Genomic DNA, 17324 nt, shown 5'->3' with positions numbered 1-17324 from the left:
GCTCTTGACCATTGATAAGTGTGTCACAGGCAGGAAACCTGGCTGGCTGCTGCCGCTCATGTCCGCAATCCAGGGCCAAACAGTGGATCGCAAAAGCCTACAGGCACAATGGCTATTACATGTCTTCAACCTTCTCTCCAAACCACCTTCTGGATGCTTCAGAGCCAAGGGTCACTTTAAGCTAAGCTCCTGCTATGATCTAAATCCCGTTATCTAAATGGGATTCAACGTATAGGAACTTAAACACAAGCCTGAAAGAAGCAGTTGCCTGGTAAACAGGAAACCCCACTTTCCCATGCTCTGACCTCAGGCAAAGGGAGCTGGTGGATTCCGGGGGCCGGGGAGACTGGGGGGCTGATGCAGGGAGCCTGGAGTCTCAACGCCCCGAGAGTGCTGCCAGTGAAGAGCGGTGAGGAAAACTAGGACTCAATTCTACAACATCTCATTTTATTACAAACCCGTCCTTGTGTCCCAGAATCCATGGCTATTTAATACACAACCCAAAGCACTCCGAACATTGACCATGTTAACTTTTTTCTCAGTACTTTAGCTCAAAAGGAAAAAAATCTTTATAAAACCCCAATCACCAGGTTGGTACATCCAGGAACAGCACCTTAGTAAACAACAGGAAACAAAATGTGTCAGGAACCTGGCCAAATACACACAGCAGCAGGTGCGATTCCCGATGGAAAAGAATGACTCCGTATTCAATATAAATATAGGGTGTCCCCCCAAAACGTATACAGAGGTCAGACTCCCGATGGAAATGAGTGATTCCCAATGGAACATAAACACACTTTAACAGCTGATAACTCAATTTTCACCCCTTTTTAGGTTTAATTTATTTGAATCAATGGGTGAAGCCAGACTAAGCTTTGAACAACAAAAAAAAACTTAACCACCGGACTTTTTAGGGGGATACATAATGGATGAAGTTTACGATATAAAACCGGCAACAGTCGAGGAATCGAGGGCAGGTATTGAAAGAGAATGAGTACAAATACCGAACGAAGTGATTCTTGATGTTTGTGATTCCGCTGCTTCGCATTAGCTGTGGTCCAGGCACCGTTGCCGATTTTGTACCATAAACTTTATTGTTTATGTAAGTCTAGGGGATAAGTTATCTTTGTTTAGAGCTTAGCCTGGCTTCACCCATTATTTCGAATGTTAACCTGAAAAGAAGTGAAAATTGAGTTATCTGCTGTTAGTGTGTACATTTTTTGGGGGACACCCTGTAGATCCCCATCAAAGTATATATTTCATGAGTGTGTACACATATATGTAATATATTAAAGAAATGTGGTTTCTACCACAAGAAGTTATTCAGAAATAAAAAAAAATCAACGTCTCACCCTCGATGGGGGACACTGGGGCGCTGCAGCCACTTTCCAAATCAGGCTGCACCTGCCTCTCGCACACGCTCCCCTCTGCACACACTGTGGACACTTGCTGGGAGGGGGTGGGCAGGGCTTCTCTCTGCCCCATCACCCAGGCCGGGCAGACCCAGTGTTTACAGAAAAGTGAGCAGGGGAGGCAGGTCCCCGTGTGGCCCCAGGAGCCAGCTGGAGAAGGCAAAGCCTGAGGCCACCTTGGTCTAGTGAAGTACATGGGCCCAGGCCTGGCTCGGCAACGCTCTGGGTCAACAGTGAGCCTGACTCCAGGGTCTCCACCCAGGACCTCCAGGTCTTTGTAGTCTGGCCGGTCTGGGCTTCTCCTGGGACCACCAGGCTTCTGGGAGAGGGATTAGAGTTTCCGGTTCAGGGCTCAGCCCTGAGAGCGTGTGTGCACGTGTGTATCTGCTCACCCGCACACGCACGCTTTAATGGAGGTCAAATTGCAAACAAGTGTTCTAAGGGGCACGTTCACATAGTGTTTGCCTCAGGGAAGTCGGTTTGTCATTGCATTACGAGCGTCCCCCGGCCAAAGTGGATTTGTTCAAAAGATACCAGTGGCTGGAGGATCAGACACGTGCTCCACACCTTGGCACAGTGTTGTCACTAACAGAACAAATGGAAGAAGCACACGGAACCCCTTTCCTCATTCAAAGCCCTCTCCTGGCACCACAGGCAGACAGGAGAGGAGGCCACGGTCATCAGAAGGCGTGTCAGTAGTTTTAAGGCTCGGGCTACGGGTCCAGGAGGCGAGTCACACACAGCCATACTCGTACCACACAGTCTGCTGGTCCCCACCCGGCTCTGGGGACGCCGGCATGCTTTTTGAGTTGTTCCCACGACTGAAGTCCTCAGGGGCCCGGCTGGCGTGGGGAGCCAAGTCGGGAGACCTGCCCGGGCTCTTGGCAGGGAGCCCCTCTCTGTGGGCCTGTCCTGGGACCCCATCACCCTCTGAGAGGCTGAGCCCCACCCGGACAGGGGCGATGGTGGCCACTTCCCCTGAGTGTTGGGGGGTTGGGGGCCTAGTCCTGACAGCTGGGGCTGGAGTCGGCGAGCGGTGCTGGGGCTGGGAGTTGCTGCCACCACCACCTCCAGTGGCAATGGCTGGGGCCGTGGCGGATTGTGGCAGGGGAGCCAGCCTCTCCTCCTTTGGGGGAGCCAGTGAGAAGCGCCTCATGTCCAGTGGTCGGCTTCGGGGACCCGGGGTCTGATAGGAGCCGCCAGCCTTTCCCACAAGTGGGGTCTTCTCCCGGGCCAGGCTGTGGGAGCTGGGGGGTATGGGGCTTTGCGGGGTGTGGCTGCCTGTTTCCCTGCCCCCTGAGGCCTCAGAACCCCCCGGCTTCAGAGGAGAGTCCTGTTTGGAGGCCTCTGGCCCGCTGGCCCGAAGCAGGTCAGCTGAGGCGAGGCTGAAGGCCCTGCTCAGGGACGTGCTCCGGCTGGCAGGTGTGTGGGAGGCTGGGGGCATCGTGGCCTGCCGGGGTCTGCCCAGAGAAAGGCTCTGGGGAGGCTGAGCCGGCCTCAGGGGGGCACTGGGCGGGGTCTCAGCGTCAGCAGGTCTCAAGTTGGGCTTCACATACTGCCCCGGCTTTAGCAGCTTTCCCTCTGAGGTGCTGACAGCCATCTTGAGGGTGGGGGCCACAAAGCTGGTGGGCATCCTGGACCCTTCTCTCCTGGCAGGTGGGCCTGGCTGGCCCCCGATGGTTGGGAGGTCATTGGCCTTTCTGAAGTAGTCACTTAGCAGGTCATCCCGGCAACTGGGAGTGTCCTATGGAGAAGAGAGGAAGAAGTGAGAGGCAGGAGTGAGGGCCAGGAGGGTCCCTGGAGGGCAGGGGTCACCATGATGGTGAGGGCAAAACAAACCCCACCTCCAAGCAGCACGGCTGTACTGTCTTACGGGAAGCTGTGGAGGTTCAAGACTGGGAGACCACAGAGGTAAAAAAAAAAAAAAAGAATCTTGAGATTCAGTGCCCTCTCCTGGCAAGTAATAGACCTTTTCAGAGATAAATGCGTAAGCAGAGGAGGACAGCAAATACCATGGAGAACCACAGCAATGAGGATGACTAGAAAGAAAGTGAAAAATCCCCAGAAAGCAAGCTGGGACACATGGAACTATGTGATATGAATAACAGAGATTTCAAGATTAAGGTTCTGAAAATACTCGATGAGATGTGAGAAAATACCAACAGGCAATTCAGGGCACTCAGAAAACAAACCAGTGAACAAAATGCATACTTTACCAAAGAGATTGAAACATTAGAAGAGAACCAATCAGAAATCCAGGAAATGAAGCATGCAATTAAGGAGATTAAAAGTGAACTACTGAGCATAAAAAAACAGAACCAACCTGATGGAGGAAAGCATTACTGATACTGAAGACAGGAATCAAGAAATGATGCAGGAAGCAGAGAAGAGACCCAGCATAAAGAAAGACGAAAGAACTCCAGGAAACCTCTCTGACTCCATCAGGAGAAGCCGTATTAGAATTACAGGTATTGCGGAGGAGGGAAGAGGGAACATGGAATGGAGAGCCTATTCAAACAAACAGTGGATGAGAACTTCCCAAATCTATGGGAAGAACTAGATCCTCGAATCCAAAAGCACACAGAACACCTACTGACCTCAATCCAAAGAGGCCCTCTCCAAGGCACTTGGTATTGAAGCTGTCAAGAATTAATGACGAAGAAAAATTCTCAAAGTGGCCAGGGAAAAAAAAGGAAGTGACCTACAGAGGAAAACCCATCAGAATTTAATCTGACTTCTCAGTAGAAACTCTACAGGCCTGAAGAGAGTAGAACCAAATATTCAAGGGCTTGAAAGAGAGAAATTACCAGCCACTAATAATATATCCAGCAAAATTATCCTTTAAATATAAAGGAGAAATAAAGACGTTCGCAGACATACAGAAGCTGAGGGATTTTATCACCGGAAAACCTCCATTGCAGGAAATACTCAAGGGACTTATTCTACCTGAAAAAAAGAACATAAGGTCACAACACTACGAGTAAGACCACTGAAAGACTTACAGCATAAACAGGAATAATTTGTGACAACAAAAACATAAAAGGGGAGAAGGAAGGTCTGAACTGGCAAAGGAAGATGAAGATCAGATGCACTCGAACAAAAACTACGTTATATATGCAACTTCATTTTTTATAAACCTCATGGTAACGACACACAAAAATCCCCAAATCAGGACATACAGCTTAAAAAAAGAGGAAACCAAGGAAAGATGTATGGAATATCACCAAAAAACCCCAGATAGAAACATAAAGGAAAAGAACCAATGGAGGCACAGAGCTACCAGCAAACAAAAGATAAAATGGCTATAGGAAATCCTCACACATCAATAAATACCCTAAATGTAAATGGTCCAAATTCACCAATAAAGAGGCACAGAATAGCGGAGTGGATCCAAAAACAAAATCCAACTATTTGTCACCTATAAGAGGCACGTCTAAGCTACAAAGACAAAGGTAGATTCAAAATAAAATGATTCTCCAAGCAAACAAGATCCACAGAAAAGCAGGTGTATCCATATTTATATCTGACAAAACATATTTCAAGGTAAGAAGAGACAAAGATGGACACTTTCATGATAAAGGTAACACTACATCAAGAAAACATAACACTTCTTAATATATATGCACTCAACCAGGAAGCACCGAAATATGTAAGACAACTACTCACAGAACTAAAGGGAGAAACAGATCGAAAAACAATCATAGTCGGAGGACCTTAATACTCCACTGATAGCGATCAACCAAACAGAAAATCAATAAATAAGTATCGGCCTTGCCCTAGCTCGTTTGGCTCAGTAGATAGAGCATCAGCATGCAGACTGAAGGGTTCCATTTTCAATTCCGGTCAAGGGCACATGACCAGGTTGCAGACTCGATCCCTAGTAGGAGGTGTGCAGGAGGCAGCCAATCAATGATTCTCTCTTATTATTTATGTTTCTATTTCTCTCTTCCTCTCTGAAATCAATAAAAATATATTTTTTTAAAAAGAAATATCAACCTTAAATGAAACACTAGACCAAATGGACATAATTGACATTTATAGAACCTTTCATCACAGAACATCAGATTATACATTTTTCTCCAGTGGACATGGAACATTCTCAAGGATAGACCATATATGGGTCACAAAACTAGCATAACAAATCATGAAGACTGAAATTATACCAAGCATATTCTCTGACCGCAATGCCTTGAAATTAGAAATCAAATGCAAAAAGGAAGTAAAGAAACTCTCAAATAGCCTTAGCCGGTTTGGTTCAGTGGATAGAGCGTCGGCCTGCAAACTCAAGGGTTCTGGGTTCGATTCCTGTCAAGGGCAAATGCCCAGGTTGCCGGCTCGATCCCCAGTGTGGGGCATGCAGGAGGCAGCCGATAAATGATTCTCTCTCATCACTGATGTTTCTAGCTCTCTCTTCCTCTCCCTTCCTCTCTGAAGTCAATAAAAATATATATTTTTAAAAAAACTCACAAATACATGGAGATTAAACAACATACTACTAAAAATGACTGGGGCAATGAAGAAATAAAAGATGAGATCAAATATATAAAGAGACAACTGAGAATGACAATATAGCATATCAAAACGTCTGGGATGCAGCAAAAGCAGTAATACACTACATTATCATATGATCTTATCAATAGTTGCAGGAAAAAGCATTGGATAAGATACAACATCCATTTATAATTAAAACGCTCAATTAAATAAGAATAGAAGGAAAGTACCTAAACATAATAAAAGCCATATATGATAAACCCTCAGCTAATATCATACTCAATGGTGAAAAACTGAAAGCTTTCCTAAGATCAGGAACAAGACAAGAATGTCCACGCTCACCACAAGGACGTGTGCTGGAAGTCCTTGCCACAGCAATAAGGCAGGAGAAAGAAATAAAAGGCGTCCAAACAGGGAAGGAAGAAGTCAAACTGTCACTTTTTGTGGATGACATGGAAACCCTAAAGACTCCACCAAAAAACTGTTAGAAACAATAAACAAACACAGTCAAGTTGCAGGATACAAAACCAATGTGCAAAAATCCATTGCCTTCCTGTACACTAACAAAACTTCAGAAAAAAAAATGGACACACACACACACACACACACACACAATTCCTTTTGCAACTGCATCCTCTCTCTTGATCTGAGAGAGGCAGTGGTGGGAACGAGCGAGGCGGGCCCCCAAGGGGAGTGCAGGGCTGAGCGGTGGGTGGCCACCTGCCACTGTTTCCTTCCAGCTGCTCCCCCGGCTGAGCAGGTGCCCGGCGGGGCTTCCCTGGCCAGAGAACCGGCGTCCTTTCCCACCACGCTGGGCAGGCAGAGTCAGAAGCCCAGGTCTGACCCTGCTCTGGAAACTGCAGCCCCCGGCCAGCACCTCCCAGCCCGGAGGAGCCTGGTGGTGTCTCCTGAGGTGCAGGGCCACGAGAAGCGGAAAGGAAGGGAGAGCACCCGGAAGGTGGGGCAGGGATCACCAGTGGAAGGAGCCAGGCGGCGTCAGTCCGCGGGACGGCTCAGCAACCCAGGAGCCACCTGCACTTGCCAACAACTCCTGGCCCATGAAGACATCTGGACACTCAACCTGACGGAGACACGGCCTGCTGTTTTACATGCTACTTAGGAGTCACATATCCGGGGCGTTGGTACAGTAAGACCTGTGGTCATTAATATCAACAGGTACCGCTCACCAACTGCTCCCCAGGTGCCAGGCACGATGCTAGAAACCACAGGTATAAGTGGGAACGAACAGAACAAAAACAACCCCCAACTCATTCAGTTCTCAAAGCAACCTTGCAAGGCTGCATTAAAACCACCTTTAACAGGCAGGCAATTGAGGACACAGAGGTTGAGCGGGTCCTGCATCGAGAGAGTGGCAGGTCGGGGATCTGAACCCACAGCTGTCTGACGCTGCAGCCGTCTCCTCTCTGATCCTTTCTAAATCTTTGACACCCGTCTGCGTGAGTCCACCCTCTCTGGCCACCCATTGGGCCCATCTTATGACACCCCCACCCAGCCAACAACACTCAGAGAGTGGAGGTGTTGAGTGCAGGCACTGCTATGACTACCACTTCCTTCAGGCCTGCTGGGGGGGGGGGGGAGGGGTGGTTGTGGTGTCAGGTTAGTTGGGGGGCAGACAGGGGACACGCTGGGAAGATGGAGGAAGGTGGGGGTGGTTCTCAGGAGCTGAGCATCAGCTTCCACAACCAACTCCTGCAGTGAGATTGTTTTGGTCTCATTTAGGCTGAAAAAGACAGGGCATCATCTGGGAAGGCGGTCATCATGCAGATTCTAGGGGAGCCCCACCCCAGAGCTCCTGAGCCAGAAACTCTGGGGTCCAGCCTGTGTCCAGGGGAGCATGACACCCGCTGGAGGTTGAGAACCTCAGCATCAGACTGTGAATTCCGCGAGGGGGCAGGGCTTTTGTCTCTCCCCAGCCCCTGGCACAGTGCTTTGCGGACAGAAACAGAAATGACGGGAGGGCAGAGACCACGCATGTACTTCCTGTCAGGGCCAACCACGAGACCAGGCACCTGGCAAGGATGTGATGAAACTTGCCGATGAACAGGTTTACTTGGTGTTTTTGAGGGCCGGCATCACACGTGCTGCCCAACGTGTAGTCCTGCTCAATAAAAATCTACTGAACAAATATCCTGCATTCTCTGTGTGTTCTGCACTAAAGCAGGCTGCAGGATTTACTCCGAGGCCAGAGAAAGGTCACCTGTGAATGTTTAAGGGGAACGAGACAGAATTACCGGAGCACTACAGTCCTCCAAGGCTCCCAGCTGGTACTTCATCCGTGCGGGGACCCAATAGCTCGTGGCAGGAAGTCAGACAGGCTGTCCAAAACGCACGTGCAGCCTCAGGAAAGCTACCCCGAGACACGAGGGTTTCCTGCCGCCGCTGCCCTTCAGGCCAGAGCTGCAGAGCAGCGCTCAGCAAACGCACGCGGCAGGCCTACTCCAGCTCGCCACTCTGGCCTGTGAGCTAAGGACGGTTTTCACATTTTTAAATGATTACAAACTTTTTTCTTTTGCGAAAAGTCTGTAAAATTCAAACATCAATGTCCTTAAGGGCCTCTGGAGCACAGCCATGCCCGTTCATGGATAGATGCCTTGGCCCGCCTCCTGCCCTGGCGGCAGCGTGGAGTTTACAAGAGGCTGCAGGGCCTGAAACCTCTACCACCTGGCCCTTCCCGAGAAACCTCTGCCAGCCTCTGCTGGCGAAGAGTCAGTCAGCGGGTGCTCCGAGCTCTGCCACACCCCAAGCGTGAGATCCTAACTCTGCGCGTGGGAGCCGGCCACACCGGCAGGGATGCTCCGGGGGTGAGCACACACATCCCACCCGCATGCTGGCGTTACGATTGTGCCGCTCACTTCAGATGGAGAAAACAGCCTCCCAGGTCTGGGCTGGCGGCCAGCACACGGCCATTTTCTGGCTAGTGGTTATGCTGCCCCATCTAAGCCAGCTCTGCAGCCAGGCTGCGCCGCCCTCGGCCCCGTCCCTCTCTGTGACTTGCTGTCAAGGTCTCTGCCTCTGGTGCCCGTCCATCTGAGGGGAGTGAGGAAAGGGGGAGCGAGGGAAGAGAAAGCTCTGGGTCACTCACGGCGGTGGGGGAGCCCCGGTTGCTTTCCTCCAGGAACTCCTCCAGGGTGACCATCTCCCTGCTCGGGGAGGCGCAGGGCCGCACCCAGGCCTGGGGCTGGGCCACACCCCTCTTCTGGATGCACTCCTGGGGGAGAGGCCCGTTCCGGGGTGGCGGGTACTCCTGGCGGCTGAGGGTAGTGCGTCCTGGGGCGCTGGCATCGCGGGGCAGAGTGGCTGTATCCCTGCTGGGGATCAGGTCCTCACTGCTGAAGCTCTCAGGCCTGCGGTGGAGCGGGTCGGAGGAGCCTGGTGTCAGGGCGAGGGGACACAGAGGGACACACGTCAGTCTCCCGCTCTCGCTCGCCTGCCTCCCGTGGGCTCTGTGCTGCCTGCGGCTCACGGAACAGAGCCCTGCCCGGGAACCCAGGCTGGCACTGTGGATGTCAAGGACATTCCGCAATTCTTTACAAGTTCACGCTGGCATTTAAAAACAAAATAACTTGGGATAAAAGTGGAAAGCTTCTGCTGAAGCTTAAATTACCAACAGCTGTAAGGTACCGCACTAGATCGCTCTTGAAACAATGTAAGCAAACTGTATTCTGCACCATTGAACAAACTGTAAACACTGTCAAGGAACCAGTCACCCCGTGTCCTCTGACCCCTGTGGACGGGAACCACTGGCTCTGTCCCCATCCTGAAGCTGAAGGAGCTCAGACTCGGAGGATGGGTGGCTTGCCAGGTGCCCAGAGCTGGTCAGTGGAGGAGGGCTTTGAACCCAAATCTGTGAAAACTCCAGGCCTCAGCTTCAAACGGAAGGAAGTGGCCCTATGAATGCAAACGCATCATGCTTGGAAGGACCCTGCTAGTTGCAGTTTTTAAGTCATACCCATAGCACCAGCCCGGAGCAGAGATCCGAGTCCACTGGGAAGTGCCCAGGAGGAAAGGCCGACTTACCCTTCAGGCTGAGCGGGGAGCTGTCGCTGGACGCGTTCCTGCTGCTCTCTAAGCTGCCCGGCCGGGACCCTGAAGGAAATGGCAGCGCTTAACTACAGGGCCGATGACAAGTCTAACCCAGACTACACCATCCAATCGGAAACAATGCGACTCTGCCACGGTCCAGGGGAACGCCCGCTAGGAGGACAGACCTGGGGTCCCCCTGACGCCCCCAGGAGGGGTCCCACCTCACCCGAGTGCTAGGCCCCGTGCACAGCGGGCAGTGGGCTATGTGGAGCGGCAACCTGTACTATCTGTGTCTGTGAGGTCTGGGGCTGTGGCCTCCAACAATTTCGTTCACAAAGGAAATCTCATGCAGAACTCCGGTATAGATTAAAAAAAAAAAAAAGGGCTGTTCTGGGAAAGCGAAGGGTTGGGGGGATGGGGGGAGCCCACCCCTACTGCCGCATGGAGCTTTCTGGAACACACGTGGAAACACTGCCTAGACCAGCACAGTGCCACCTGGTGAGGGCGCGAGCCAGGACACGGCAGTGTGTGCCCGTCTACGTGTGAACAATGACGTCTGTGCCCGAGCGGGTGCTGGGACCCTCAGGAGGAAGGCAAGTGCTCGCTTTCTGAGAAGGCTGGTATCATTCACCATTTCCCTTCTGCAGAAACTCCCACTGCGCCTCAGTCAGATGGCAAGTGTTTCTAACACTTTCTAAGGTGAAGTTTACAACGTGGAGCTGCTCTGGGCAACTAAAATCCAGGTGAGGACAGAGAGCCCCCTGCAATCAGTGCTCACTGCAGGGGTCACTAGACCTCCCTTCAAGCAAGGGGAGTCAGAGCCTCCAGATTAAGGACACGTGACAGGTAGTGACTTCCCCATCACGGGAGGGATGTAAGCAGAAGCTGCATGCTTTCGCCCCGAGGGGAGGCCGGGAAGGAGTGTTGAGGAACTGTGGGTCCCCCATTCCCACTCCAGCGTAACAACTCCACTTTCACCTCCTTGGAGTGTGGGACTTCCACACACGACCTAGCTCGAAGGAAAAGCACGGTTGACGGAAACAGGTCTGAGAACCCAGGCTGAAGGGCACCACGCACCGACCACTCACCGTGCTGCCTGTGGTTGGTGAACTCGAGCTCCAGGGACCGCTCACAGAGGCTGTCGTCGGAACTATAGCCTGCGGAGAACATAAGGCTGTGAGTCAGGGGACCTGGAACATCCAGGGGGACCTGGGCCTTTTGCCAGACGGCCACCTCTGACCCTGGCCCAGCACCTGCCTTGTGGTCGTGTCCAGCTCCTGGAGGAGGGAGGGACGTGTGGACCGTGCCCTTAGGACCTGCCTGGACTATCTCTCCCCCCATTTCTCCTGCCGATACAGCCTCAGACTCCGGACTTCTACCTGACTTAACTTTAAATCAGTGGTTCTCAACCTTTTTAATGCCGCGACCCTTTAATACAGTTCCTCATGTGGTGGTGACCCCCAACCATAAAATTATTTTCGTTGCTACTTCATAACTGTAATTTTGCTACTGTTATGAATCTTAATGTAAATATCTGTGTTTTCCGATTGTCTTAGGCTCTACAGCAGCGGTTCTCAACCTGTGGGTCGCGACCGCTAGCGGGGTCAGCCCGTGGTGAGCCTGGAGGGCCAGGCCGGGAGCCGCACTGGCCGCTGTAAATCCAACGGGAGGTGGTGCTCCCAGCTCCTGCTCGAGCCTGGGAGACGGAGGCCGTCGGCTGACTGCCCACGACGGACCCGGAGCACGCTGCCCGGCCGGCACACGGCACAGCTCCCCTGACGCCCTACAGTAAGCAGCTCCTCTCAGCGTCTGGCCAGGAGCGCAGAAGGACCGCCTGGCTGCCCAGTGCTCACGCAGCTCCAATTCTCTGAGGGCGTTTCTGATTTGTACACAAGCAGCCAGGTCCTGAAGCTGACCCAGGCAGCGCTGAGGGAGGGACCCTGTCTGTCCTGGCTTGTCAAACCCGGGTTATGCATGCCATAGCTTCCAGGGTCCAGTGGATGGTATGATCATGAAAAACAATAACCCTTCTTGTTCTCGTCAATCTCTAACACGCCGGGCCATCGTTGCCAGCTTTCTGCTGTATTCAGATAGTCCCATCTCTAAGCTTTAAGCTGAATCTCTGTGTTAGTGTTTTATTTTTCCCTTTCTGTTGCACGTTTTAAATTTTCAAGTGCTCTTCCCCCGAATGCTCCTTTCTATAGCGTCCTGCTTGTGTCACGCGTGCAACTTCGCTTACCGATGCCAACGACGGCATTTTAAAGCGCACGTCCCTGCCTGACGCCCGCTGACCCTGTTGTCTCTCACATGTTTGTCCCTGGTGTTGTGGGTTCTCCTCAGGTGTCTGGGTCCTCAACTCTCACGGGTCTCACCTGGCAAGAGGGGACCCGACTGCCCTGCTGGGAATGTCTCCTGCTAATCCGACGCCTTGAAGAGGATCGCATTATCACATCTGAGGTGCAGACGCCATGGCTACTGGCATCCCGGGAGACACGCGATTTGTAAATCCTTCCCCGAACACCCTTGCTTTTCAGTTAGGACACCTGCCCTCCACTCTACCAACCGACCTCCGGTGCAGAGACCCTGTCAAGTCTCCTCCCAGGAGAATAAACCTCCAACGTTGCCCGATGTTAGCCCAAGCTCTGGTTCGCCTCCGTTCGGGAGCTACTTGGTGCCACCAATTCTGAGCAGTGGTGGTGGGTTTTGGGCATTCCTGTGAGCCGCTTAGGCCTGGGCCCCGGAGGGTGGAGTTATCCGCCAAAGTCACACCGCCGTGGGCAGAGCTGAGGTCTGAACCTGTGTCCGAGGGACGCCCAACCTGTCCATAGCTTCATCAATCTGCTGACCACCTCAGTCTGAGAGGCCCCCGCCCCTCATCCCTCTCGGTTGTGGAGGGACACGTGACTCACCTTGGGTGCGGCCCTGGTGCCGGGAGAGGGGGGTGGAGCTGGGAGGAGCTGTCATGATGGCTGAGGAGGAACAGGCCCGGGAGCCCAGCTCTGACGGCCAGGGCTTGGTGGCCGAGTCAGCGGAGGCATCCGTGCGGTCAAGGCTGCCTCCATGCGGGGACCCTCGCTTTGGTACCAGGTCCCCAGGGCCTGGGGCAGAGGAGGACAGTGAGTATTGGGGCTGCAACATCCCATGCCAAGGTGGGGCGGTCACACCGAGGCCTAGAAGCAGAGGCAGAAGGGCACAGAGAGCACAGGGAGGCACAAAAGCTGGGCTGCGCGCCTCACGGGCTGTGGTCTGAAGGGGAGGGCCTGGCTGTAGGCCTGAGCTGGCGGCCCTGGGAGGCCAGCCCTCGTCTAACCATAGATGACAGTTCGAGCCCCAGCAGCTGGGGAAAATAAAGGACCAACTCAAGAGGCTCAACAAAACGCTGCTACAAGTCCAACACATTAACTCCTGGGCCCGCCTGCTGTGTAACACTGTCACTCAGATCCCTGATTTAAAAAGACCCTGACTGATGTCTGCTCAGGGCCACTGGAGACCTGTGGCCTGGGCCCTCAAGGTCCAAGATGTGCACCCTTATGATCTGAGAAAGTTTACTGCCACCCTAACCACCATTTGTTTAAGAAGTCTTCATCACTATAAGATTTTTAACTTGGGTTTTGAACTTTTTTGCAATCTCTGAATTTTCTACCGTGAACATACTCTCTTGTCAAAGTTGAATAAAATCCTAATTAACAAACCTAAAAGATCTTCAATGACCTCTTAGTAGGAAAGGGGATGGGCTCTCCAAATGCAAGTGAGAAGTTACTGTGGGTGGAGTTCTAGAAGCATTAGGACCAGGCTGTTTTGCACAGCGTCCTGCTCCAGGCCGCCCCAGGGCGCGGACCCAGAGCCACGTCCACTGTCGGGATTCTGACCCGTCTCCACACTCTCCCAGGACCTGACCCCTCTGACCCTCAGCCACTCAATGTCTGGACTCACGGTCAAGTTTGAAGCACCCAAGTCTTACGACTTCAAACCAAGGGACATTTTGGATTTTGAAAGGTAACCTTGATGAGAAGCAAGATTCAAGGCTGGTGGGATGAATCGGACAGGCAGCCACGGCATGAAGTTAACATGAGGAGCAGAGGAGAGGCGGAGATGAGCAAACAGCAGCAATGGCAGAGAAACCACACATTTCCAACAGCATGCTGGGAAGACAGGTGGAGGACCAGGACGTGGCAGCCCAGGAACCAGAGCAGGTGCACGAGACGAAGTCAGTGCCACATCAACTGACTGAACAGTGCGGCAGTCACGGATTTACGTTGATGATTACCTTGTTTCCATGGCAATACTGGCTTTCCATTTACAGTACCGATAATCTTTCCTTTTAAAGTAAAGTTAAATGGAAACGGTGAGTCGATTCAAGGGGCAATATGTAAGTGATCACAGAGGTGATACAGACATGGCAAACTCATGGAGATGGTACAAGGATGGCTGAAGACAGAAAGCAAGGCAGTAGCTAAAGGCCTCTGTGGACCAGCGCTCCTGGCGCTGACGGTGATTGGGAGCTGATGTTCCGTCTGTCCACTGCTGCCCTCACAGCAGCATCCAAGACGCCAGAGGACTGTAGCACGGTCCTAAAACGGCACTCCGGGCTGAACCCTGGCTCAGCAACATCCATCCAATTATTCAAATGCTTGAGTGCAGCAATAAATTCTTCAAAACATAGAACACGTCTAAAAAGGGACTTAGCTGCACAAGCCAACGATCCCCTGCTCGACAAGGGAAGTGGGGGAAAGGGCAGCAGTTTTAAATGTAACTGCTTAAAAATAAGTCTTTACAGAGGCCGTACGTTTTAGGAAGCATAGCAACAGCTGATCGGTTCTGCGCGACACACGGCATGACATACAAGCCTGCAGGTGCGGGAGCGGGCAGCACTCGGCCAGGAGGGGACTCACTGAGCACGGACATCCTGGCCCACGGCCTGTGCTTGGCTGTCCCGAGGCTCCCCTAACACTGCGCTGTGCTGGAGTACCGTCCAGAGGGTGTGACAACTCATCTTCTCTTTTGAAATCAGAATCCACGTTGGTTGTTTTAAGCTTGGCTTGGAATTGGGGTCAGGAGGAGGGGTCCGCTATGGGTCATCTGGCCTTTAGGTACTGTTTTATGTTTGTTTGTTTGAATTTCAGAAATGAAGGAGGGTACATGATGAAGACACTGATAAAGGGAAAGGATTAGAAATCTCCAATTTCTGAGAAAGGGGGAGGGTAGTTAGAGGCGGGTGGGATGTCAGAGGAAGACCAGAACCGCAGGCGTTTAGAGAAAGCTGGAGGGGCTGTTGGAGACTTGTCTTTGTCCTTGCTTTTGCTTCTCAAAAAGGGACTCTTTTTGCACCGAGTCGCTAAATTGTTATCCCCAGGATAACCCAAGAGAGAAAGGGAAAAAAAAAACACAAAACAGCAAATAAATGAACTGAATAATAACAAGTGACGCTACAACTTGGGAATCAGAATCCTGCCCAGCCCAGGAGAGATGGAAACAATACCCACGGCACAACCAGAATCAGGACTCGGTGAGTCCTTTATGCTCCGACTCCGTTTAGTTAATTCAGTGGCACCCTGTGCCAGTGCTTTACTTGGCATGTGAGGAGAAGTCTATACTGCTCTAGGAGCTGATGCGTTAGACCATTTTTCAGTTTCAATGTGTTAGATTATTAAATAAGATGTTTATTAATTTAGGACCTGGCTTTTCTCACGCATCCGTTTTAATGACAGGTTCCCGGACAACGTGGCTCACACACAACTAACTCCTGCTCCTGTTCAAAGACCTCGGGACACTCAATGGTATGTTTCTGGCCTGCTGTAATGAAATAGCCTACTTGAACTCTTCACTAATAATTCTTGTACATCTAAATAACCTCTTGTAGCAGGATGAGTTTGAAAGTAATGAAAATACCCTTTTGATACTAAAACACCCTCTCCATCAAGAATTATTCCCATTTAGATCCCTACGCATCCTCTACTCTAAACCTCCCCTTCATGGTCTTTAAATTACAGTCTGACCAGAGCAGACGATTGGTCTAACTTTCTGAGATGTCATGTACATGAACATAACTGATTTACCCGATGATTTCTGATTGAGGGTTCAAGTCCATAGAGGAACCTCGGTTACTTCTTTCCCCACAGCGCCACCTGCTGACCACAGCTCACACCACAGGATGAGGACCCACTACTCAATGCTGGGGCCCCAGGCGGGTTCAGCATCTTCAGGGACCAAAGCAGCTTGAAGTGCAGGCAGTGCTCACAGGGGTTAAAGTTCAGGCTCCGTAATCCGTCAGACCCAGGTTCGGATCCCAGCTCCTACAATTATTCTCTGGGCCAGTGCTTAACCCTGTCAAACCTCACTTTCCCAGCTCTGAACAGGTGATAGGAATCGTGCCTACCTCACCCGGCAGTTAGAACTAAAGGCGATAGATAAGCGGGTCAACTACCTAAAGGGTGCTGAGCCCAGGAAGCACCACTGCACAGCTGCCGTTACTAATATTTACCACTGACCTGCGCATTCATGGAGCCAAATGACAGTTTGGATCAGTCAAGAATTTTTTTCTCTGAAAGGTTTGCTAACTCAATTAGGCTGATTATATTCATTCAGTTAATTTAGACAATAACACAAGTTGAGGTGATGTCACAACATTTAAGGATCCAGTATGAAATCCTGAGGCAACAGAACCCCTCTAGATAAAACAAATGTTAGAAAGCTTCATTATCATTTACCTGCACGTGAGCATTTCACCTGCTGTAAAGACTGGGAATGCAAGCATTAGTCCCCACTCAAGCTGCAAAAATGTGCACACCTCATTTTTGCATCTTGAGTGACACACCAGGACTTGAAGTGGTGAATGCCACCCGGAGAGGCTTGTGCACACGTCACACTCAGAAGGCGGCTTGGCACAGGCCCGGGTCCTGTCAGGTGCTGTAACGCCAGCTGCTGAGAGCACACGAGTCTCAGGCACAGCCCTGGTCCTCAGAAAGCCCTAGTGTCCTTCATAACATTTAGCTTTCTCAGGGGGCATGTTGGGCAGGTTTACAGGTAAATAATCTACACAATGATATTTAAAAGTGAATTTAAAAAGGAAACCACCTTTAAGATGAGGGCTTTGTTTAATCGATTATAAGATGCACATTTTCACCCCCAAACCTTACATCTCTGAAGTCAGGATGCAGCTTCGAGCATCTCTCCCAGTCACTGTCGGCTAGGTGGCAATTCTGACAAAATCGTCACTGCCACCACCCATTCATTTCTTTTTATGGGCACATAATGGTGCAGCTTCTAACTGACAGCTTCTCGGATCTGATGAAACACACGCAGCACATGCAACTAGAAATCCATTGCGGAACCTCTGGCACACTCCCAGCGACAGCCCTAAATGACCAAGTTCAGCGC

General features: G+C 51.3%; 1 protein-coding gene across 1 annotated transcript in view; it reads right to left on the bottom strand.

Moving 5' to 3' along the window:
* Positions 1-441: 441 nt before the first annotated feature.
* The window catches only part of CCDC88C (coiled-coil domain containing 88C), a gene marked incomplete at its 5' end in the record, with an annotated part of 111176 nt that continues 94293 nt past the window's right edge, over positions 442-17324 (bottom strand). Inside the window, 5 exons of the mRNA XM_080666508.1 lie at positions 442-3156; positions 9007-9293; positions 9942-10010; positions 11036-11104; positions 12857-13045. Coding sequence (XP_080522634.1) covers positions 2146-3156; positions 9007-9293; positions 9942-10010; positions 11036-11104; positions 12857-13045 — 1625 coding nt within the window. The 3' untranslated portion in view covers positions 442-2145. The remainder of the gene's footprint in view (positions 3157-9006; positions 9294-9941; positions 10011-11035; positions 11105-12856; positions 13046-17324) is intronic.

Source organism: Plecotus auritus (assembly GCF_963455305.1).
Source record: "Plecotus auritus genome assembly, chromosome: 1".
In the NCBI taxonomy this organism is placed as follows: Eukaryota; Metazoa; Chordata; class Mammalia; order Chiroptera; family Vespertilionidae; genus Plecotus; species Plecotus auritus.
Note: the sequence above shows the minus strand (reverse complement) of the source record. Positions and strands in the feature narration are given on the sequence as shown.